General features: G+C 35.9%; 1 protein-coding gene across 15 annotated transcripts in view; it reads right to left on the bottom strand.

Annotated features, from left to right (window-relative positions):
• Positions 1-18621, bottom strand: part of Pum2 (pumilio RNA binding family member 2) — an 81917-nt gene that overhangs the window by 13180 nt on the left and 50116 nt on the right. For 9 of the 15 annotated variants that reach the window (XM_038317986.1, XM_038317990.1, XM_038317988.1 and 6 more), the window contains one exon: positions 17259-17495. The exons of the other annotated variants lie outside the window; for them this stretch is intronic. In XM_038317986.1, the coding sequence (XP_038173914.1) occupies positions 17259-17495 (237 nt within the window). The remainder of the gene's footprint in view (positions 1-17258; positions 17496-18621) is intronic. 15 annotated transcript variants of the gene reach the window in all.

The raw sequence follows: 18621 nt of genomic DNA, 5'->3' as shown, positions 1-18621 counted from the left end.
ATTTGCACTATGACTCACAACAGTAGCAAAATTAAAGTTACAAAGTAGCAAAGAAAATAACTTTATGGCTGTGAGTCACCACAACATGAGAAACTGAATTGCAGCATTAGGCATGTCTCACAAGAACCACTGCTGAAGAGCTGGAATTACAGGTAGGCAGGAACATGCTGCTCAAAGCTACCCTGCAAAGAGAATTTGGGTCCTCTACAAGAAGTATGTGTTAATTGCTGAGCCATCTTTCCAGCTTATAAGACATTTTATGTAACATACAGCCCCTAAAGTTTCTTTCTAGAACAATCCTATTTAAAGTGCACAATTTAACCAAATTCTGTTTCAGCTCTATTTAATTATCTCAATAGTCACAATTAAAATACTCAGTGTGTGACAAAGTTCAGTGTTTCAATTCTGTTCAGATTTTATCACTACTGTCAACCCTCTGGTTTTCATTATTTGTTCTTATGAATGACTGATTGCCAGCACATTTATTTATTTTACATTGGGGTGGGATGGGATGCTTGTGTAGAGGTTAGAATCCACTATGTGGATTCTGGGGCTCAAACTCAAGTCAGTCCTCAAACCTGGTAGCAAGCACCTTTACCTACCTAAGCCATCCCATAGACCTACGTCATTTTACTTTTGAGAGAGGGTCACATGCATTCCAGACCTGCCTTGACTTTGCTATATGGTCAAGGAGTACCTTGAAATCCTCCTGAACCTCTTGCTTTCACTTCTTAAGAAAAAAAACCTACCACACCTGTTTATGTGGTAATGGGAGCAAATCCAAGACTTTGTTTGTATATGCCAACTGATCCACACATGTTCCAGGTAGTTTGTTCTTTAATAATGCAGTTAGCGTGACCTTTACAAACACTATACTCACTTACAACTTCTAATTGTTCATACACACACTTTTTGTACCTTATTATTTGTGCCACTGTTTATCTTTATTGTTAGTGGGGTCTAAACTTACCCTTAATGCACTAATAATAACCGCCAACACCAAATTCCTAAGGTGATTTAATGTGGCAATACCTATTTTATGCTACCAACACCGATCAGTAATATCTCTGTATTAGACATTCCTTGATTGTATTCTATTTGCTGCACAAAGCCAATATTACCAATATGAACTTCATTTAGTCAATAATGCTAAATCAATTAGTTTGAAAAGACACTATTTTTAGATGATAAAGGGTGGTAAAATTCTAAAATTTAGAGAATCTAAAACTGTCCAGTAAGCTCTACCCCACTATTTCAAAATTATTTTAGAACATGCAAACAAATCAGTCATTCTTATTTATACTTCTACTGCCACAGATTCTGAACTAGTGTGCTCCACACCTGGTATGTGAGAGGATGACTCACTAGTTTTAAAACAACTGAGTATGTGTGTAGAACAAGCAGGCCAGTACTATCATATCAGTCTGGGGTCTTACAATAAAGTGACAAGCAGCTAGTCAGAGTATGCTGTCTTCCTATTCATTCATATAATGTACTAAAAGAGAAACTTAGAATTTGTTTAGCTTTTTATTAATTTTTCTGGTAAGTCTACAGATTCAGAATTCTTCCATACTAAATATCAGCAAATAAAAACACTAAACTGGGTATGGTACACATGCCTTTAATACCATAACTTGGGAGGCAAAGGCACATGGATCTTTCTGAGTTCCAGACCAGCTAAGGCTACATAGTGAGACACTGTCTCAACAAAACACTAAAATGTCGAAATATAACAATGTAGCAACAAATCAAAACACATCTGAGTTGCTTCAATTACATTTTCACCTCCCACCCAATCTAGAATACTAATTTCTAATCTGCCTTCAGACTTGTCTCTTCTCGTTTTAAAACGCTGTGTGCATGCATGCAATGTGTACAGGTGCAGGTCAGAGGACAACTCTGGGCATTTTCTTTCATCTTTTACAGATCATAGAAACTGAAATCTAGTCACTAGGTTTGTTCCATGTTAAACACCTTTACCTGCTGAGTCACCTCACTGGCCCATCTTTCCTTCCTTTTTTAAGTTTTAAGTAGCTTAGGTGAAGCTCTTACTATGTAGCTGAGGATAACTTTGAAACTCCTGATACTTCTGTTCTATCTCTCAAATACTGGGATTAGAGGTGTGCCTATTCTATATTTGTTACCCTAATGTGCTTAGCAATAACCTGAAAAATATTACAATATTCTATATTAAACTGATATAACATAAAATTTTAAATAAAACATTTCATTATTTTGTGTTACCCCAAAAGTCATTATTAAAATGTTTTAAGGCAATCATTTATTAGAATTCATTTGACCACATTCTATCTCCTATCCATTCTCTGACTGGTTAAGACTGATTCTGCACTGCGAAATCAGGCACCTGTCCTGCAAAACATTTTCAGGTTTTAAGCTCTGACACCTGTTTCTGAGTGTAGAAATAGACCTCTGTGGACTTAAGTAAAAATGAGGTCATACTGGGATACAATGGGTTCTGGTCCAAGTGCTAACATCCTTTAAGGAGACTTTAAGACAGTTTTTTTCCACCTGTGGGTCACGGCCCCTTTCACAAGGGTCACCTGAGATCATCAGAAAACAGATACTCACATTATGATTTCTAACAGTAGCAAAATTACAATTATGAAGTAGAAACGAAAACAATTTTACGGTTTGGTTACCACAACACGAGGAACTGTATTAAAGGGTCACCACATTAGGAAGGTTGAGAACCAATGCCATAAGAGACTCTGATGGAGAAAGCCATGTGCTGACTTGATGGTGGCAGATTGGAGTTCTGCATCTTCAAGCCACAGAAAAGGGAAAACTGACTTCAACTACCAGAACCACAAAGAGGGTAAAGAAAAATTACCTACGGAACCTTCAGAGTATGAACAAATCTACACATTTATTTTAAACTCCAAATCTTCAGAAATACAGAATACATTGCTGCTACTAGGCTGCCCATCCACTGATAAGAATACTGAGTACTAGTATACTTAAACATGGAGTGCGTGTACCTCAGTGAGAATAAGAGGACAATAAAACATAAGAATTATTGGGGGCTGGAGAGATGGTTCAGCGGTTAAGAGCACTGACTGCTCTTCCCGAGGACCCAGGTTCAATTCCCAGCACCCACATGGCAGCTCACAACTGTCTGAAAATCCAGTTCTAGGGGATCTGACACCTTCACACTAATGCACATAAAATAAAAGTTAAATAACCCATAAAAATTTAAAAAAAAAATTATGGTATTTCCCAGATTGATGACTCAAATGTACTGTTTTCACATTTTCCTCATATTTAAAAACCTGTGTGTTTACATACTAAAGTTCACATCTTTTTGTGTTTCTCTTCATTGGCAACATTGTTTTGTTTTATTTTAGCAATGGCATATATAACAGAATGCCATCATTTTAATAACCCTGTGACACAAATGTATTCTCATTTTGTTTAAAATAAGCCTGAGAAGCTAACATCCTAATCAAGAAATCATAACTAATTAGTTATGCTGAATAATCAACTTAAAAGTTTTCAAAAATGCTCTGCTTCAAAGAAAACATTTAATATAATTTATAATATATAAACTTGGAAAATAACTGATATATAGGGTATAAACTATGCAAAAGATTTCTAATTATTATCAATACTTAAACATAAATATATAAGCATTTTGCTGAAAAAGAGAAGGACTACTACTACATGATGAAATTTGCTTTTATTTCATGTGCTTTGGTGTTTTGTGAGGGTGTTAGATTCACCCAGAACTGCACTTATAGCCTGTTGTGAGCTGCCAAGTGGGTCCTGGGAATTGAAACCAGGTACCCTGGAAGAGAGCAGCCAGTGTTCTTAACTGTTGACCCATCTCAAACTCCAAAGAGTTTTTATTATTATTATTTTATGGATTACATGGGTTTTTTTGGCGTGGAAAGGTTATTTATTAGGGAAGGGGGTGTTCCACAGTGGGGTAAAGGGGCCAAAGGGGGGGGGGGGCAAAGAAAGAGAGAGAAGAGAGGGGGGGAGCAGAGAAGTGGGGAGAGAGGCAGAAGCGAAGCTGCCTCTCCGAGAAGAAGACGGAAAAGCTGGATTTCATGTTTAAATGTTGACGTGATCCTAGTAAGAAGTGTTAAGTCCGACACCATATTAATAGGCTAATATAAAAAGCAAAAATGTAACAAGTGTGTCCCATTAAATGTACAATTTTGTGAGAATATGCACACAGACACTGAACAACTATAGACCAGAAAGAAGTACCTGGTATTTCTATTTCTATGATTCTTTACTAAAAGCAGTTTAGAAGTCTTATCTTGTAGACTCTAGAGCTCTAACTCAATGCATGGTGTATGGTGTCATCACAAGGCACATAATAAAGCCCACCACTCATCACAATATTTTAAAACAGACCAGATTTTAACATATGACCTACATAGTCTTCTTATCATTTCCGTCAAAAACGTATGGTTCCACCTCCATTATTCTATCAAAAGGGAGTGGTTCTGTATGGTTTCAAAAAGTGCTTGGATTTCTTTCATGAATCCAATGAAGATCAATCAATGAAGACAAGAATATTTGGAAAATGTACATTCTCATCCTACATCAAAAGATCAGCAAGGTAAATTTTTACTAGTTACACACAGACAAAGGTTACTTCATCCAGAAGTTTCATTTGGCTTTTCTCTAATACTTCTTGCCATAGTAAAATGGCCATTAAGGTGTATCTGTATTTCTTTTTAAAGATTCCTGGTGAGATTTCATGTTTAGCTGCCTCAAAAATGTTTAAGGATTTACTTATTTTCATGAGTGTGTTTTTCCTTCATGTATGTAGGTTGTCGGGGTCCAACCCCAACATAAATTATTTCTCTGGACTGACCTAGAGGCATGGGAATAAATGAGACATAGTTTACATAGCAATATCAGAAAGGAGTCTCAGGGTTCATTTAAATCCTGAAAATTACCTGTGTTTATTTTTAAATCAGCTTTAATCCCCAAAAGTAAACTGAGGGGGAAGTTTATTAGCAGTCTGTTTTGGGGTAGCAGGACTAAAGCAGTATCTGTCACTAGCATGGATTAACACCTCTTCCCAGGTGACCTCCATAATAACAAAGGGAGCAGAACAACATTAGCATATCCTCACCCAGGAGACAGCCAGTCTATTATTGCTTTGTGACCACCTCAGGTGTGGCTGTGGTTTAAGAGTCTAGCTGCCATACAATACAAAAATATATAGCCTGTATAATATTGCTCCACAGTTGGTGCACCATATAGATGCCTGGTTGCCCTCAGAGCTCAGAAGATGGCATTTATCCCCTAGAACCAGAGTGACACACGATAGTGAGATAGAAGCCTTCTCCAAGCACACTTGGTTATGTGCAACTAACCACTGAGAAAACTCTACAACTTGGCAGCTTTTTTTAATTGCTATTTATTGAGCTCTACATTTTTCTCTGCTCCCCTTCATCCCTCCGATGGAGAATTCCCATTGGCTAATAAAGAAACTGCCTGGCCCATTTGATTGGCCAGCCCTTAGGTGGGTGGAGTAGACAGAACAGGAAGAAGGAAGTGAGGTAGATGGCTCAGTCAGATGCTACTACGCCTCTCCTAAGTTAGGCAGACTGCCTTGCCTCTCCTCAGAGAGAGAGAGACGGACGCAATGAAGCTCCAGCCCAAAATGGATGTAAGCTAGAAACTTCCCGGTAAGGCACCACTTCGTGGTGTTACACAGATTATTAGATATGGGTTAGTCAAGATGTGAGTAAGAGGCTGGAAGTAATGGGCCAGGCAGTATTTAAAAGAATACAATTTGTGTGTTGTTATTTCCGGTGTAAAGCTAAGCATGCGGGAGCAGGGCAGCAGGAATCCGGCCCACAGCTCCACACTACAGAATGGCGCCCACGTGGATAACTGAATCCACAGAAAGCTTGAGAAAACTTGGGAAAGACTAGAGTAAAGCATGTTTTCTTGATAGCAGCAATTTCTAGGGTCTGCCTCTGCTTGCAAGAGGCAAGGAAGCGCTCTCATCTAAGAGAGGCTTCCTGACTCAGCTTTAGCTGCAAAACTGTGCAGCTCTTTTAAGAGGTCCTGCCACGAAACACTTAAATGGTGTTGATGAAAAGCTGAACATGTGTTTTTCGGTTTTCAGCCGTAGCAGGAAAAAAGCTGTGCCATTTTAAAATGCCAGCTTTCTGGGCCATCCTACCAGGGCAAACTCTGACTCTTTCAAACAGGCGGTCCTGACTATGGAGCTTTTGATTGTTGTTTAACACTGTTGCAGCTTGCTTGCTGGCAGGGACCTTGAAATGCCACAGAGTTGTGGTAATAAAAATGGCTCTCGCAAGTACCTCTGCCATGAGGCTGGAAAGCCAAGGAATGGGATGGATCTAGCTGGCAAAGCCACGGCTTGAATCCTACCCATATTGCTCAGTAAATTAAAGACTCGTGTGGTCAGAAAAAGAGAGATATACAGTAAAGAGAGATTCAAAGACAAAGAAAACCTCTAAATGGTTTGCAGTGAGTTAAAAATACATGCAGGCTAAAAGTTAAAGTTCTTACAGTTAAAAAAAAAAGAGAAAAAAAGAAAGAAAAAGGAAGTAGTTTGTTGTGGTGGTATACACCTTTAATCCCAACACTTGGGAGGCAGAGGTAGATTGACCTCTGTGACTTCAAGGTGTGGCAGGACACACCTTTAATCCGAATGCTTGGGAGGCAGAGACGGAAAGATCTCTGTGAGTTCAAGGGGTTGTAGCACACGCCTTTAATCCCCAGCACTTGGGAAGCAGAGACAGTGGATCTCTGTGAGTTCAAGGACAGCCTGGTCTAAAGAGTTATTCCAGGACAAAGATATACAGAGAACCTGTCTCAAAAAATAAAAGTAAAAATAAACGAAATAGAGGTTAAAATAAAGCCGCACAAAGATGGAAAATACACAGAGAATCTTGATACTGTATGCTATTATGCTCTTTTTGAATTGTTTGAATGCTGAGGAAGGAGCAACAGCTGCTAAAAGATATTTGTTTACAAATGCTGCTGAACTAATCCAAGAAAGATATCTTGAAAATACCTTGACTTTAGAATTTGGATCTAAGGATATGATACTTTGGAAAAGAGATTCTTCTTTTATTTTTACAGAAAATGAGACCCGTTGGATTGCTTCTATCCCAATATGGTATGATAGACCACGCCCTCCTGAAAGGTTGCTGTGAACACCTTCAGAAAATTACTTCACCCAACTGATGACTGAGATGAACCTGGCACACAGGTTACACCATGAAAGATCTGATTAACAGCGTCCCCATTCAGCAGGAAGCAGTTTGGAGAGAAATAACTACGTCCATATTCCCAAATATTGTTTATAAATGTTCTTTTACATTTAAAGGGGGATATGATATAGATATGAATAATTTGCATTGGTATGGATTTTAAGGTCAATTTTGTTATATGTATATGTATTTCTAATCTTGATTAAGGTAATGTGATTGTGTAGTTCATTTTAAGAATATAATGTATAATTAGGAAATATAGGTTGCTAATGGATAATCATTGATAATAGTAAAGCTTATAGTCATGTTAGTTAGATTTTCTAGATATATAGAGATATATTTAAGTTAAAAAGGCATTCTTCATATCTTTCAAAGACTACAGAATATTGCATTTTAAATGTTTTAATAAGTTAGGACTGTTCATGACAATGAGACACATCAGCTCCTGGCAGCACCAATCTACTTCAAGAGGAAGATGGGCATCAAAGAGGCTCCTTATGGAGTTTGATAGCCATTTGGGCAAGAAACTGCTCTTGCCTGGACTGTTGTAGAAACTGGACACAAAGAACCCAACGAGAGAGGACTGCTGAACTTGCCTAAATGTGAGATGATTCTTTGGGGTTCCTAATTCAAGAAAGAGTCTGCGAGACATTCTGAAGGACACAGCAGATAGTGACTGAACTACCTTTGAAATTTCCTGATCATGGAAATGTCTGCTGGAAACTATGGGCCTGTAGGCTGAAGATGGATGCCCCAAGAGTACAAAAGAACTTTGGGTGACTGTCCAGGCAGTGAGATGTCTCTGTCATTTCTAGAGTTTTGGAAGTAGCTTACTTCTTGTTCACCTAGGTAATATTGTGTCCTTCTGGAGTCTCTGATGGAGTTGAAGAATAGATAGATAGTTATAGTTGTTTTCCTTTGTTATGATAAAAGATAAAGTAGATATAAATATTGTAACTGTAATTCTTACTTGATAACTGTTTTGTTATATGTAATTTTACTATGTTAAAGTTAAAGCCTTTCTTTTTTTAAACAGAAAAAGGGGAAATGATGGAGGATTCCCATTGGCTAATAAAGAAACTGCCTGGCCCATTTGATTGGCCAGTCCTTAGGTGGGTGGAGTAGACAGAACAGGAAGAAGGAAGTGAGGTAGATGGCTCAGTCAGATGCTACGCCTCTCCTAAGTTAGACTGCCATACCTCTCCTAAGGGAGCCAGATGCAATGAAGCTCCAGCCCAAGATGGACATACGCGGTAAGGCACCATTTCGTGGTGCTACACAGATTATTAGATATGGGTTAATCAAGATGTGAGTAAGAGGCAGAAAATAATGGGCCAGGCAGTGTTTAAAAGAATACAATTTGTGTGTTGTTATTTCGTGTAAAGCTAGTCGGGTGCCATGGGAGCAGGGCAGGAATGCAGCCCGCTGCTCCCATCACTACACTCCTCCAAGCTCCCAATTTACTCAAGAGATCTTGTCTTTTTATACTTTCTACTTTTTTCTGCTGTGTAGTACTCCATTGTGTAAATGTGCCACATTTTTCTTTTGGCAGCCTTTCTTAATTATATAATTATATAGGTTATGAATCATATAGGAGTTGGGTTATTTCTCTTAAGCCATGATTACTAGCAGTATCAAAGCTTGTTCCGTAAGTTATGAATATAAATTATATCTTGAATACACAAGCACACTTATTATTAAGTGATAAAGGACTCAAATGGAAAGGTATTGCGAAAGATGTACCAAACCTAGAAAAATCTTTTAAAAACAAGGCACACATACGAAAAGTAAAAATCTCATAACTGTCAAAAAAAAAAAAAACCTTTTAGTGCAACAGTTATATACATACCCAATTAAAAAATATGGTAACCTGAAAGCTACAACTTCTTGGGAGTCAATCTGATACCACAAACTGCTGCCCAGGCTGGCCTTGAACATCCTACTCCAGTCTTCCAAATGCTGGAATCACAAGAGTGTAACAAGCCAGCTTAACTGAATCTCCTAACTCTTTTTGTAAACTAATTTATTTAACTTGTGCATTTTTGGTATGAAGATGTCAGATGCCCTGAAAATGGAGTTACAGACAGTTGTGAGCTGCCATGTGGGTGCTGGGAATTGAACCTGGGTCCTCTGGAAGAGCAGCCAGTGCTCTTAACTGCTGAGCCATCTCCCCAGCCCTCAAGTCTGCCAACTCTTAAAGTTATTGAAAAGTCTGGATTTTAACTTGCAATGCATTGGGAAAAATAAACCTAAAAACAATTCTAAACACAACCCTGCCAACAACAAACTTAGTATGAACTACAAAGGAAAGTTAACTACCTTGCTGCAGACTACATTATTTAATAAAGTAAGGCAACAACACCACAAATGTACAAACCTGATAAGAGAATAAAGACTGTGGTTTTACTTAGCCAGAGCACTCTTGAAATAAACTATAATTTACAGTCAACTAGCAAGTGAAAAATCTAAAGAAAATATACTAACAAATTCACTTTTCTCATCAAGTTATAATAAATTAAGTCAAAGTTTGCTACTTAGTTATTAAAGTTTTTATCATATAAGATTCTAAAATTGTAAAATAAGATCTTTCTAATTTATCCACACAGATATTACAAAGAAATAAAAGAATCCTTTGAGAGTTATCTGAATAAACCATAGAGGCATAACCAAAATTTTTGCTGTCTCTTGACTGAAAATTAACCACTTCATTTAAAAAGACCAGCCTGGTCTACAAGAGCTAGCTCCAGAACAGGCTCTAAAGCTGCAGAGAAACCCTGTCTCGGAAAAAAAAAAAAAAAAAGGTATGTGTGTGTGTGTGTGTATGTATATTTGTGAGTGAAACAAAACTCAAAAGTTCACTGCCCCTTACTCAGACAATTACTTTAGTCCAACTTACTGATAAGACCATCTTTTTCATACATTAGGAGTAACTATGGTCATAAGTTAATTAAATGAGCACATCTTTCTCTGGGTACTCTATTTGTCTGTCTACACCAATGTCAAAATCCTAGTAACTACAATTGTGTAAAGTTTTGGTATCTGGCAGTATGAAGTTCTTTTAAATATACAAGACTACCTTGCATATGCTTGATTATGCTTTTCCAATAATTTTCAAAATCAGTTAATTAATTTCTTTGTAAAAACTTGAAAAGATTGGTACCACTAAATGTATCCATTAAGTTGGTTTACAATATGCTTAAGTCTTTTGAGCTACACAGTATAAAAATGAAATGGTAAGACAATGGGAAATAAAATAGTAAATAAATTATCAACTAAGGTCAGCAGGCTGACTTAATTTTCTATCTCTCATCCCATAAACCCTTTCCTCCATTTAAAAATGTAATGGCATATATAGTTCAATGGAACAGAGAGCAAAAGGAAAAACTACATGAAGACAATGGTCGATAAAATTAAAGGTTTACATGAACACACAAGGGATCCTTGATTTAAAAAAAAATCAAGTGTGCCATTCGAGTCAAACTGTAACCACGAATTTATGTATGTAACCACGAATAGTATGTAACTGCATACTATTTCTTTTAATATAGTAACTACCAGAAAGTTCAGCAAGGATTGTCTGTTTTAGAAGTGCAGCCTCTGCAGCTGGGCATTTATTACCAATCATGGCTGCAAGCCTATTTTCAAACTTTTTGCCTCCTGAGGTCTAGTACAACTGAACATTAACTTAAATGCTCAGGACTACAAGTGTTTGCGTTTTTTCAGATTTTAGAATATTTTTGTAGAATTCAATGCAAAGTATGGTAAGGTTGAAAATTTGAATGTAAATAACAAAAGATTTGAGTGCTCAAAGATTCAAGTTTTGGATAAGATGTCCAAAATGTATGATCAACCAAATATCCTGTATTAAATCTAGAGTCATTTTAACTGAGAAAATACAAACATTACAACCACAAAGTCACAGATATGCTTAAAGGGTTCATGGTTAATTTTCACTGTCAATTTGACTGTTTTTAGAAGGAACAAGGAGACAGACCTCAGGCTCATCCGTGAAAAGTTATGTCCAGGGTGGCTTATCTGAGAAAAACTATTCCTGAATGTGGACCCTATCATCCCATATCCTGGGTTTCCAGAATGAATGAGGGGATACAAACAAGCATGACCAGTCATCTCTCTCTAAATCCCAACTCCAGATATAATGTAACCAACTACAACTGCCCGGCTCTAATGGATTATACCCTCAAACCATGAGTCAAAATAAACTCTTTTGCCTTACTGCTTCTAGTTGGTTATATGGTTACAGCAGTGAGAAAAATAACTAATAATAAAGGTAATGAACAAAATCATAAGAGCAAAAATTAACTTGTGTATAACCTAAGTCCTAGATGTGATACTCTACAGCCTACCCACGAGTTACCCAACTTAGATTAGGAAATATTATTTCAAGGAGTAGGTACATACTTGCACCTTAAAGGTGTTTAGACAACATCTATCATATAAACCTCAAGAATAAATTGATAAAGGAATCTAAAAGTCTGATAATGTTATATAATAAGCCTTCCCAAGGATACAAAATCCTCAGGATAATGTAAACTTTAGTTCCTGAAAGGAGAGTTAAAATACGGTTCTCAAATACTTTTTAAAATCATTCCATTCCTCATGTAACAACATAATATAGAAGGAATAATATCAAAGGTCAGAACTTTAGACTAGCCTCAATTCTTTCAGCTATTAGTCTGAATCTTTTGGGCTCATTTGTTTTTTAATTTCTTCATTTTAAACGGACACCATTGAGCCAGTCTCTGTTGACATTAAGAATGAAATGATGGTGTCTTAAAAAAATGACTGATGCTTTTCAATTAACACTTTGAAATATCTTATACCGGTTTTTACTTTTAACTATCACATATAAGGGCTGGAGAGTTGGCTCAGGGGTTAAGGGGACTGACTGTTCTTCCAGAGGTCCTGAGCTCAATTCCCAGCAACCACATGGTGGCTCACAACCATCTATAATGAGATCTGGCTTCCTCTTCTGGCTTCCAGGCATATACTCAGACAGAACATTGTATACATAATAATAATAAAAAAATTATCACATATAAGGCATGAAAATGGAACATAGCCTAACAATCAACTTGCTACCTATTCATTTTATAAGGAGCAGCTGAATAAATTAAATTTAGCAAATAACTACTAAGCAAGAAAAACAAGGATCTTAACAGTAAATAACCCACCTTTAATATAAAATATTTTATAATATATCACCTGGAAGAAAAGGTGAGTTCTAAAAATTTCTAATCCAGATTGAGTATACTCCTATTTACTTAACATTGATGAATCTTCAGAATTCATAGCCACCTTTCAATCAACTGATTCCACTGAGTTCAAAGCTCACACTATACATTTTTTTTATTTCTTTCCTTGAGGGTGGAAGCACACTTTTTGAGAAGCCATTTATTGTATCAAAACTAAGGAAAGACACACAATGGTGCTTTATTCCTAAATTAGAAGTCCCAAACTAATCTAAATACTAAGAGCATAAGCATTAAAATCATTTAACATTTTAGAAATCATTAACATTTTAGTTTACTAAAAGGGGAGGTACAAGAAGGGATTATTTGTCTAGCTCTAGAAGATTAAAATAATATTGTAAATATGATGAACTATGGAGTACTGATGGTCCTGACTGTCACATTCCAACAATCGCAATGTTAGCTGAAAAATCTACAATGCACAACATGCACATAACTGAGCAAGCACCATAGCCTAGCTTACCTTAGAAGTGTCTACAACACTCACATTACCACACAGTTGGGCAAAATCAACAAGCACCAAGTCTGTTTAATATGATTAACATGACTGTATGATAACACAAGATCCAGAACTAATCCTCAACTAAAATGGTCATTTCCACAAGGGTGTGATTAAACAATTGTAGGTAACAAAACTGTTCTCTCCTCAATATAACATCAGGAAAAAAGGAAAAAAAAAAACAACAAAAAAATCTCGCTTACTCTTCAGTGCTTACACTGAGGCAGAAGTTTAAATAAACTTCAACACACAGGTGGTTTATACCTGTAATTCTAGTACTTTCATGGTAGAAAGATTACAAATTCAAGACCAGTCTAGGCTTGTATAGTGAGTTGGAGGTTAACCTGGGCTATATAACAAGATTCCCTTTTCCTCTCCTAAAAAGTAGTGACACAGAATTGATCTGAGGGAGCCAAACATAGTATAACTTTTGGTGGAAAACTAGACACCAGCTATTATTCTGAGAGTTAGAAACTAACAAAAAAATGAAGCATGATCCTAACTGCTATAGAGATAGCCTTTTAGGGTAACTCAGAAGTTATAAAGGAAAATTCATCATAGTGAAATTTATAGTTATACCATTTTGTAGCCGCATATATATTTCTGTTTTGTTTTGAAAACAGGATTTCTCTGTATTATAAGTCTGGCTGTCCTGGAACTCACTCTGGCTTCAAACTCACTGAGATTTGCCTGCCTCTGCCTCCCAAATGCTTTGATTAAAGACCTGCATTTTGTGTGTGTGTGAAGAAATGTTTTAGGCAATGATCATATGGTTGCTAAAAATATTTACATCAATAGGTTAGCAATCTCACAAAAGAGACAACCAGATGTATCTTGATATAATGCAACAGAACAAAAAGTACCCAGAGTTGCATCTTGCCAAACAATCCCATCAACCCACCTAGAGAGAACTTTTACAGGCCCATGCTTACCACCACCGTAAGGAAGCAATCAGCAAATTAAGAATGTGAGAAATTCAACAGGACAATTTCTTCAACAAATGAATGGAAATAAGGAAAAAGTGGGAAAAACAACTATAAATGAAAAGACAAACTAAACAAAGGCACTGTATTTGGACCATGACTCAAACAAAATTAACTACAGAGATATTTAAGTCAACCAAGAAAATCAGCCAATAAGAAATTAAGTTATGATAACAATGTTGTGGTTATAGTAGTTTAGAAAAATTAACTTGATTTTATATTATATATTAGAAGGCTAAGGCTATTTTTCAATCTTCTAAGTTCAACATATTAAGAAAATACAGGTTCTAAATCTAAGATTTTTATTTTAAAAATATTCAAAACTTATGAAATAAAATAGGTCTCCAATAAAACCGACTCCATCCAGCCGGTGGTGGCGCATGCCTTTAATCCCAGCACTTGGGAGGCAGAGGCAGGTGGAACTCTGTGAGTTCAAGGCCAGCCTGGTCTCTAAGAGCTAGTTCCAGGATAGGTTCCAAAGCTACAGAGAAACTCGAAAAACCAAAATAAATAACTCTAGAAATTCTTATGATATGATTATATATTTACTCTTTGAAAAAAAGAACAACCTTATTTTGGAAACAAAGATTGTTGCTTTTGGGCACTTTCTGTGGAATTTAAACAGCTAGCATAACCAAAAGGAGAGCTGAGTTTTAAAGTTGATGTCTCATCAAAAACTTTGGGAATGCTAAGTCCAAGAACCACTGATAACTTTAACAACTGTATGTTCATTACTTCAACTCTTATTCAAGAATAATCTAGAATTAATGTCAACCAATATTAGTAAGGCAGAAGGATCTGCTCTTTCTTTTTGAAATAGGGTCTCCCTAAGTACCCTGAATAACCTTAAAATTTACTAACATCACCGCCTTAGCCTCCAATGTAGTTGTGACTATACAGCATGTCCTCAGAATTCTATGCATGCCAAGAAAAATGTTATAAAATCAAATATAAAGTCTATATCTAATAAGTATTTTATGTATCAGCAATCTTGATACTGACTCCCACAGAAAACTAATTCAATGATATAGAATTCAAAATCACTTTCTACAGAACTGAGGCAGCAAGGGCTTAGAAAGATAATCATTAATTTGAAGTCAGGTTGGTTTATCCAGCAAATTCTAGGTCAGTCAGGTCTTAATAGCAATACCCTGTTTCAAAATAATAAATACTTTTTATGTCTCGAAGAACAGAAGCTTTTTTGCATCATGATCCAATCGTAAGAAAATAAAGATTACTTTCATGAAAACGGTATAAAGAGCAAATTCACTAATCTGAATTATTTTCAATTTGGCAGAGTATAATCTTGCTAAAAACTCATTGTCAGTAACATGACTAAAACTAGGGGAAATTGGGAGCTTGCAGAAAAAAAGCAAGACTAGTAATTCCTAACTGCCATTAGAAGTGAGCTTGAATATCTGATTTCCAGCTGCAGTTTAGGGGACAATAACACTAGGTTAGGACACAGAAAGCTTGCTTAGATATTGAGTATTTCCCACAACTCAGCAGAAATTTTCTCTTAAGTAATTTGGTCAGATTCATTACTATCTAAAAAGGAGAAACACACAACCAGATTGTAGTATAATTACAAACACCTAAAAAAAAGTCACTTCTATTCACTTAGCAAGTTTTATAGAATGAATCCACTTATACACTCTCTAAGTGAACGAACACAAGCAGTAACAATTAAACAGAACCTGATCTGCAACTTACCTATGAAAAGATGACAGGACACAACAAATATAATTTTAACAAACACAAACCTACTGCCATATATCTGCTCTTATATATGATTTTCTTTTTTTTTTTTTTTTTCTTTTTTCTTTTTGGTTTTGGTTTTTCAAGACAGGATTTCTCTATGTAACTCTGGCTGCTCTGGAACTCACTCTGTAGACCAGGCTGGCCTGGAACTCAAGAGATCTGCCTGCCTCTGTCTGGAGTTAAAGGTGAGCACCAAAACACCTGGCATTTTTATGGTTCTTATGCTCCAAAAGTCTGTACATGTTTCAAATGCCTGTCTTAGAGTGGAGGAGAGTCTGGTAACAATAGAATAAACCCCCACAACTCTGGTGACTGTTACAGGTGATAACTGAGGCTGAGGCTGAACTCCAGGCAAGTTTGCTACCATAGTGCTGCAAGGCAGCCCTCAGGACTCCGTCTGAATAAACTAATTGGCACATATTCAATATATTCAAAAGAGCAAATCTTCCAAAGAGCAAAATTTCAAAATATGGGATGTAGGACAAAAATCTTTTAACAAAGAAACCTAGCTCACCATTTAATAATATAAATTAAAATGACGACTACCAACAAATACCTTTGTTATATGGACATTTACTCTTATCAAATGAGCTTGAGGAAAAAGTTATATATCCATATATTGGGGATGACTGAGAGTATTACTAAATTATAGTCTATTTATAATAATGTTACTTTAAAAAAAACGAGTTATCTTACATCTTTCCTTCCAAGGACACAAACCAACAGAACCCTTTAGTTTTAGTTTTATTGCCCCCCCCCCAAATGAAGCCTAATTTCAATAGCTATTTTTTTGGGGATGAGATAGGGTTTCATATACAGCCCATAATGTCTATAATATTTTAAAACCCTTCAAAGTATACTGTTATCTGTATGGGCAAATGCTTCCTAGAGAGGAATAAATCAATTTAATGATCTGGAGGTGTGGAAATTTTAACTAGAAATAGAAATAAAAGTCTTAAATGTTTCGCCTTTAGAAATACAACACGTTCAAAACATTTTTCCCCTTAACATATTCAAAATAAAGAGAAGTCCATCAACTTCTCTAATGTACAAACATTAACTGATATTCTCTGATAAAACCTTTTGATAAAATGGCCAACACTGTAACTAAACTAAATTACCTAAATTACTTACATCCCATTATTGTGTAATTAATGTTTTCTTATAGTGTGCCAAAACTTGATAGTAAAAATTTCTTTCACTATCATGTATAAATAGTTGACTTTTCAGATGCTCTAAAACACACAAATCAAAAGCACAGACATGAAAAACACACCATTGTATGTCATAAAAAGAACATAAGATACAAAAGAGGGTCTTTACCTTACTGTACATTAGACCCTCACTTTGAATTTCAGGAAAGTAGAACTTTCAAAGTCTAGTATCTAAAAGCAAAAGCAATTTGGCATGTTTTATCCAACATTCAATATTTTACATATATTATAAACACACACACAAACACACATACATGTATACATACAAATAAAAAGGGTTTTGGGTTTTTTTTTACCTAAATGCAAACTGGATGAGGATCCATGTGATGAAAGTGATGGCGGTGGCGTAAGTGAATGTCCTGGAGTTTGGCTTGGCAGAGGCATGCCTATTGGACTTGGAGAGGAGGAAAATCCCAGACTATTGTAAAATGGTTGCCCTATGGGTGCTAGGCTGCTACTAGATCTTTTGTACAAGTCAGAGCTAGTAGATAGAGACTCTCTCCTTGTGGCACTACTACTTGCAGAACTGCCAACTGAAGAAGAAATAAAAAAAACCCTAATTACATACAGTGTTAACTGAATAAAACCTATCCCCAACGCTTGCTGGGCAATAATAGAAGTGATCACAATAATTATTTTTAGAAACCTTATGGAGAATATAATTACTGTGATAACTATATATACCAACGTAGTAATCATAAAAGGGTATAAATGCACCCCAATAAATCAATAAACAAATCCTTAACAGAGCAGTCATATGTTTCATTATTTCACACATATTTACCACTAAACATGATTACTGTGCTTTAATACCCTGGTATGATTTATAAACTCTGAATTGCAAAGCTGTCTGTTTTAGGACATAAAGATAAAATTCAAATAAAATTTACTTTGGTATTATGTAATGTCTGGAATCTGTTTTTTTAAGATTTCAACTCAATGTCAAAAAAGATTATATTAATAAATGTAGTATTCATAAATATCCCTCACCAGTCATGTCTGATTTGAAATTTAACTATGTTCAAAATGAAGCCCTTTAAGTCCATATTGGCCCGAATATTACCAATTGGTTGTGAAATAAAAGTAGAAGCTAACTTCTCAGTATTGTTCATATAATTTGTTAAACAAAAACTTCCTGAACACCAAACTTTCTCTTGGAAAATTAATGTCTTCCTTTATTATACCAAAGACATGTCTTTACTTCTTACCCCCAAGAACCAATCATTCCTTAAGATTCTAGCACTGGCCTCCTGAGCTCCTTATTCAAGTTAAAAGTTTCCAATTGCCAAGCTAGCTAGAAGAGCATGCGCAGATGAATAATCCAAGATCTGTCTGTAAAGCAGCATGCATGTGGATAGTCAAATCCTTTACTGAGAATGTTAAAGGGATGTCCCCAATTCCTATCTTGACTCATTCAGAACAGATGGTTTCAAATAAATTTCTTACTTTGAAACATCAAATCTCTTTTAACCAAATACCTTTAATATAGTAAAGAATTTCAAGTAATATTTCTTAATGTGACAAATAAGGTTTAAGGACAAGCTCTATATTCGGACCAATATGGCAATTCTTTCCAAGGAATTGTAAAGTCTATTTAATCTTGGTTTTATATCCCAAGGAATAAATAAGTCATACATGCATAAGTAGGTCATACATAGT

Source organism: Arvicola amphibius, chromosome 2, assembly GCF_903992535.2.
Source record: "Arvicola amphibius chromosome 2, mArvAmp1.2, whole genome shotgun sequence".
NCBI lineage: Eukaryota > Metazoa > Chordata > Mammalia > Rodentia > Cricetidae > Arvicola > Arvicola amphibius.
This window is presented reverse-complemented; position numbering and strand designations above follow the sequence as displayed.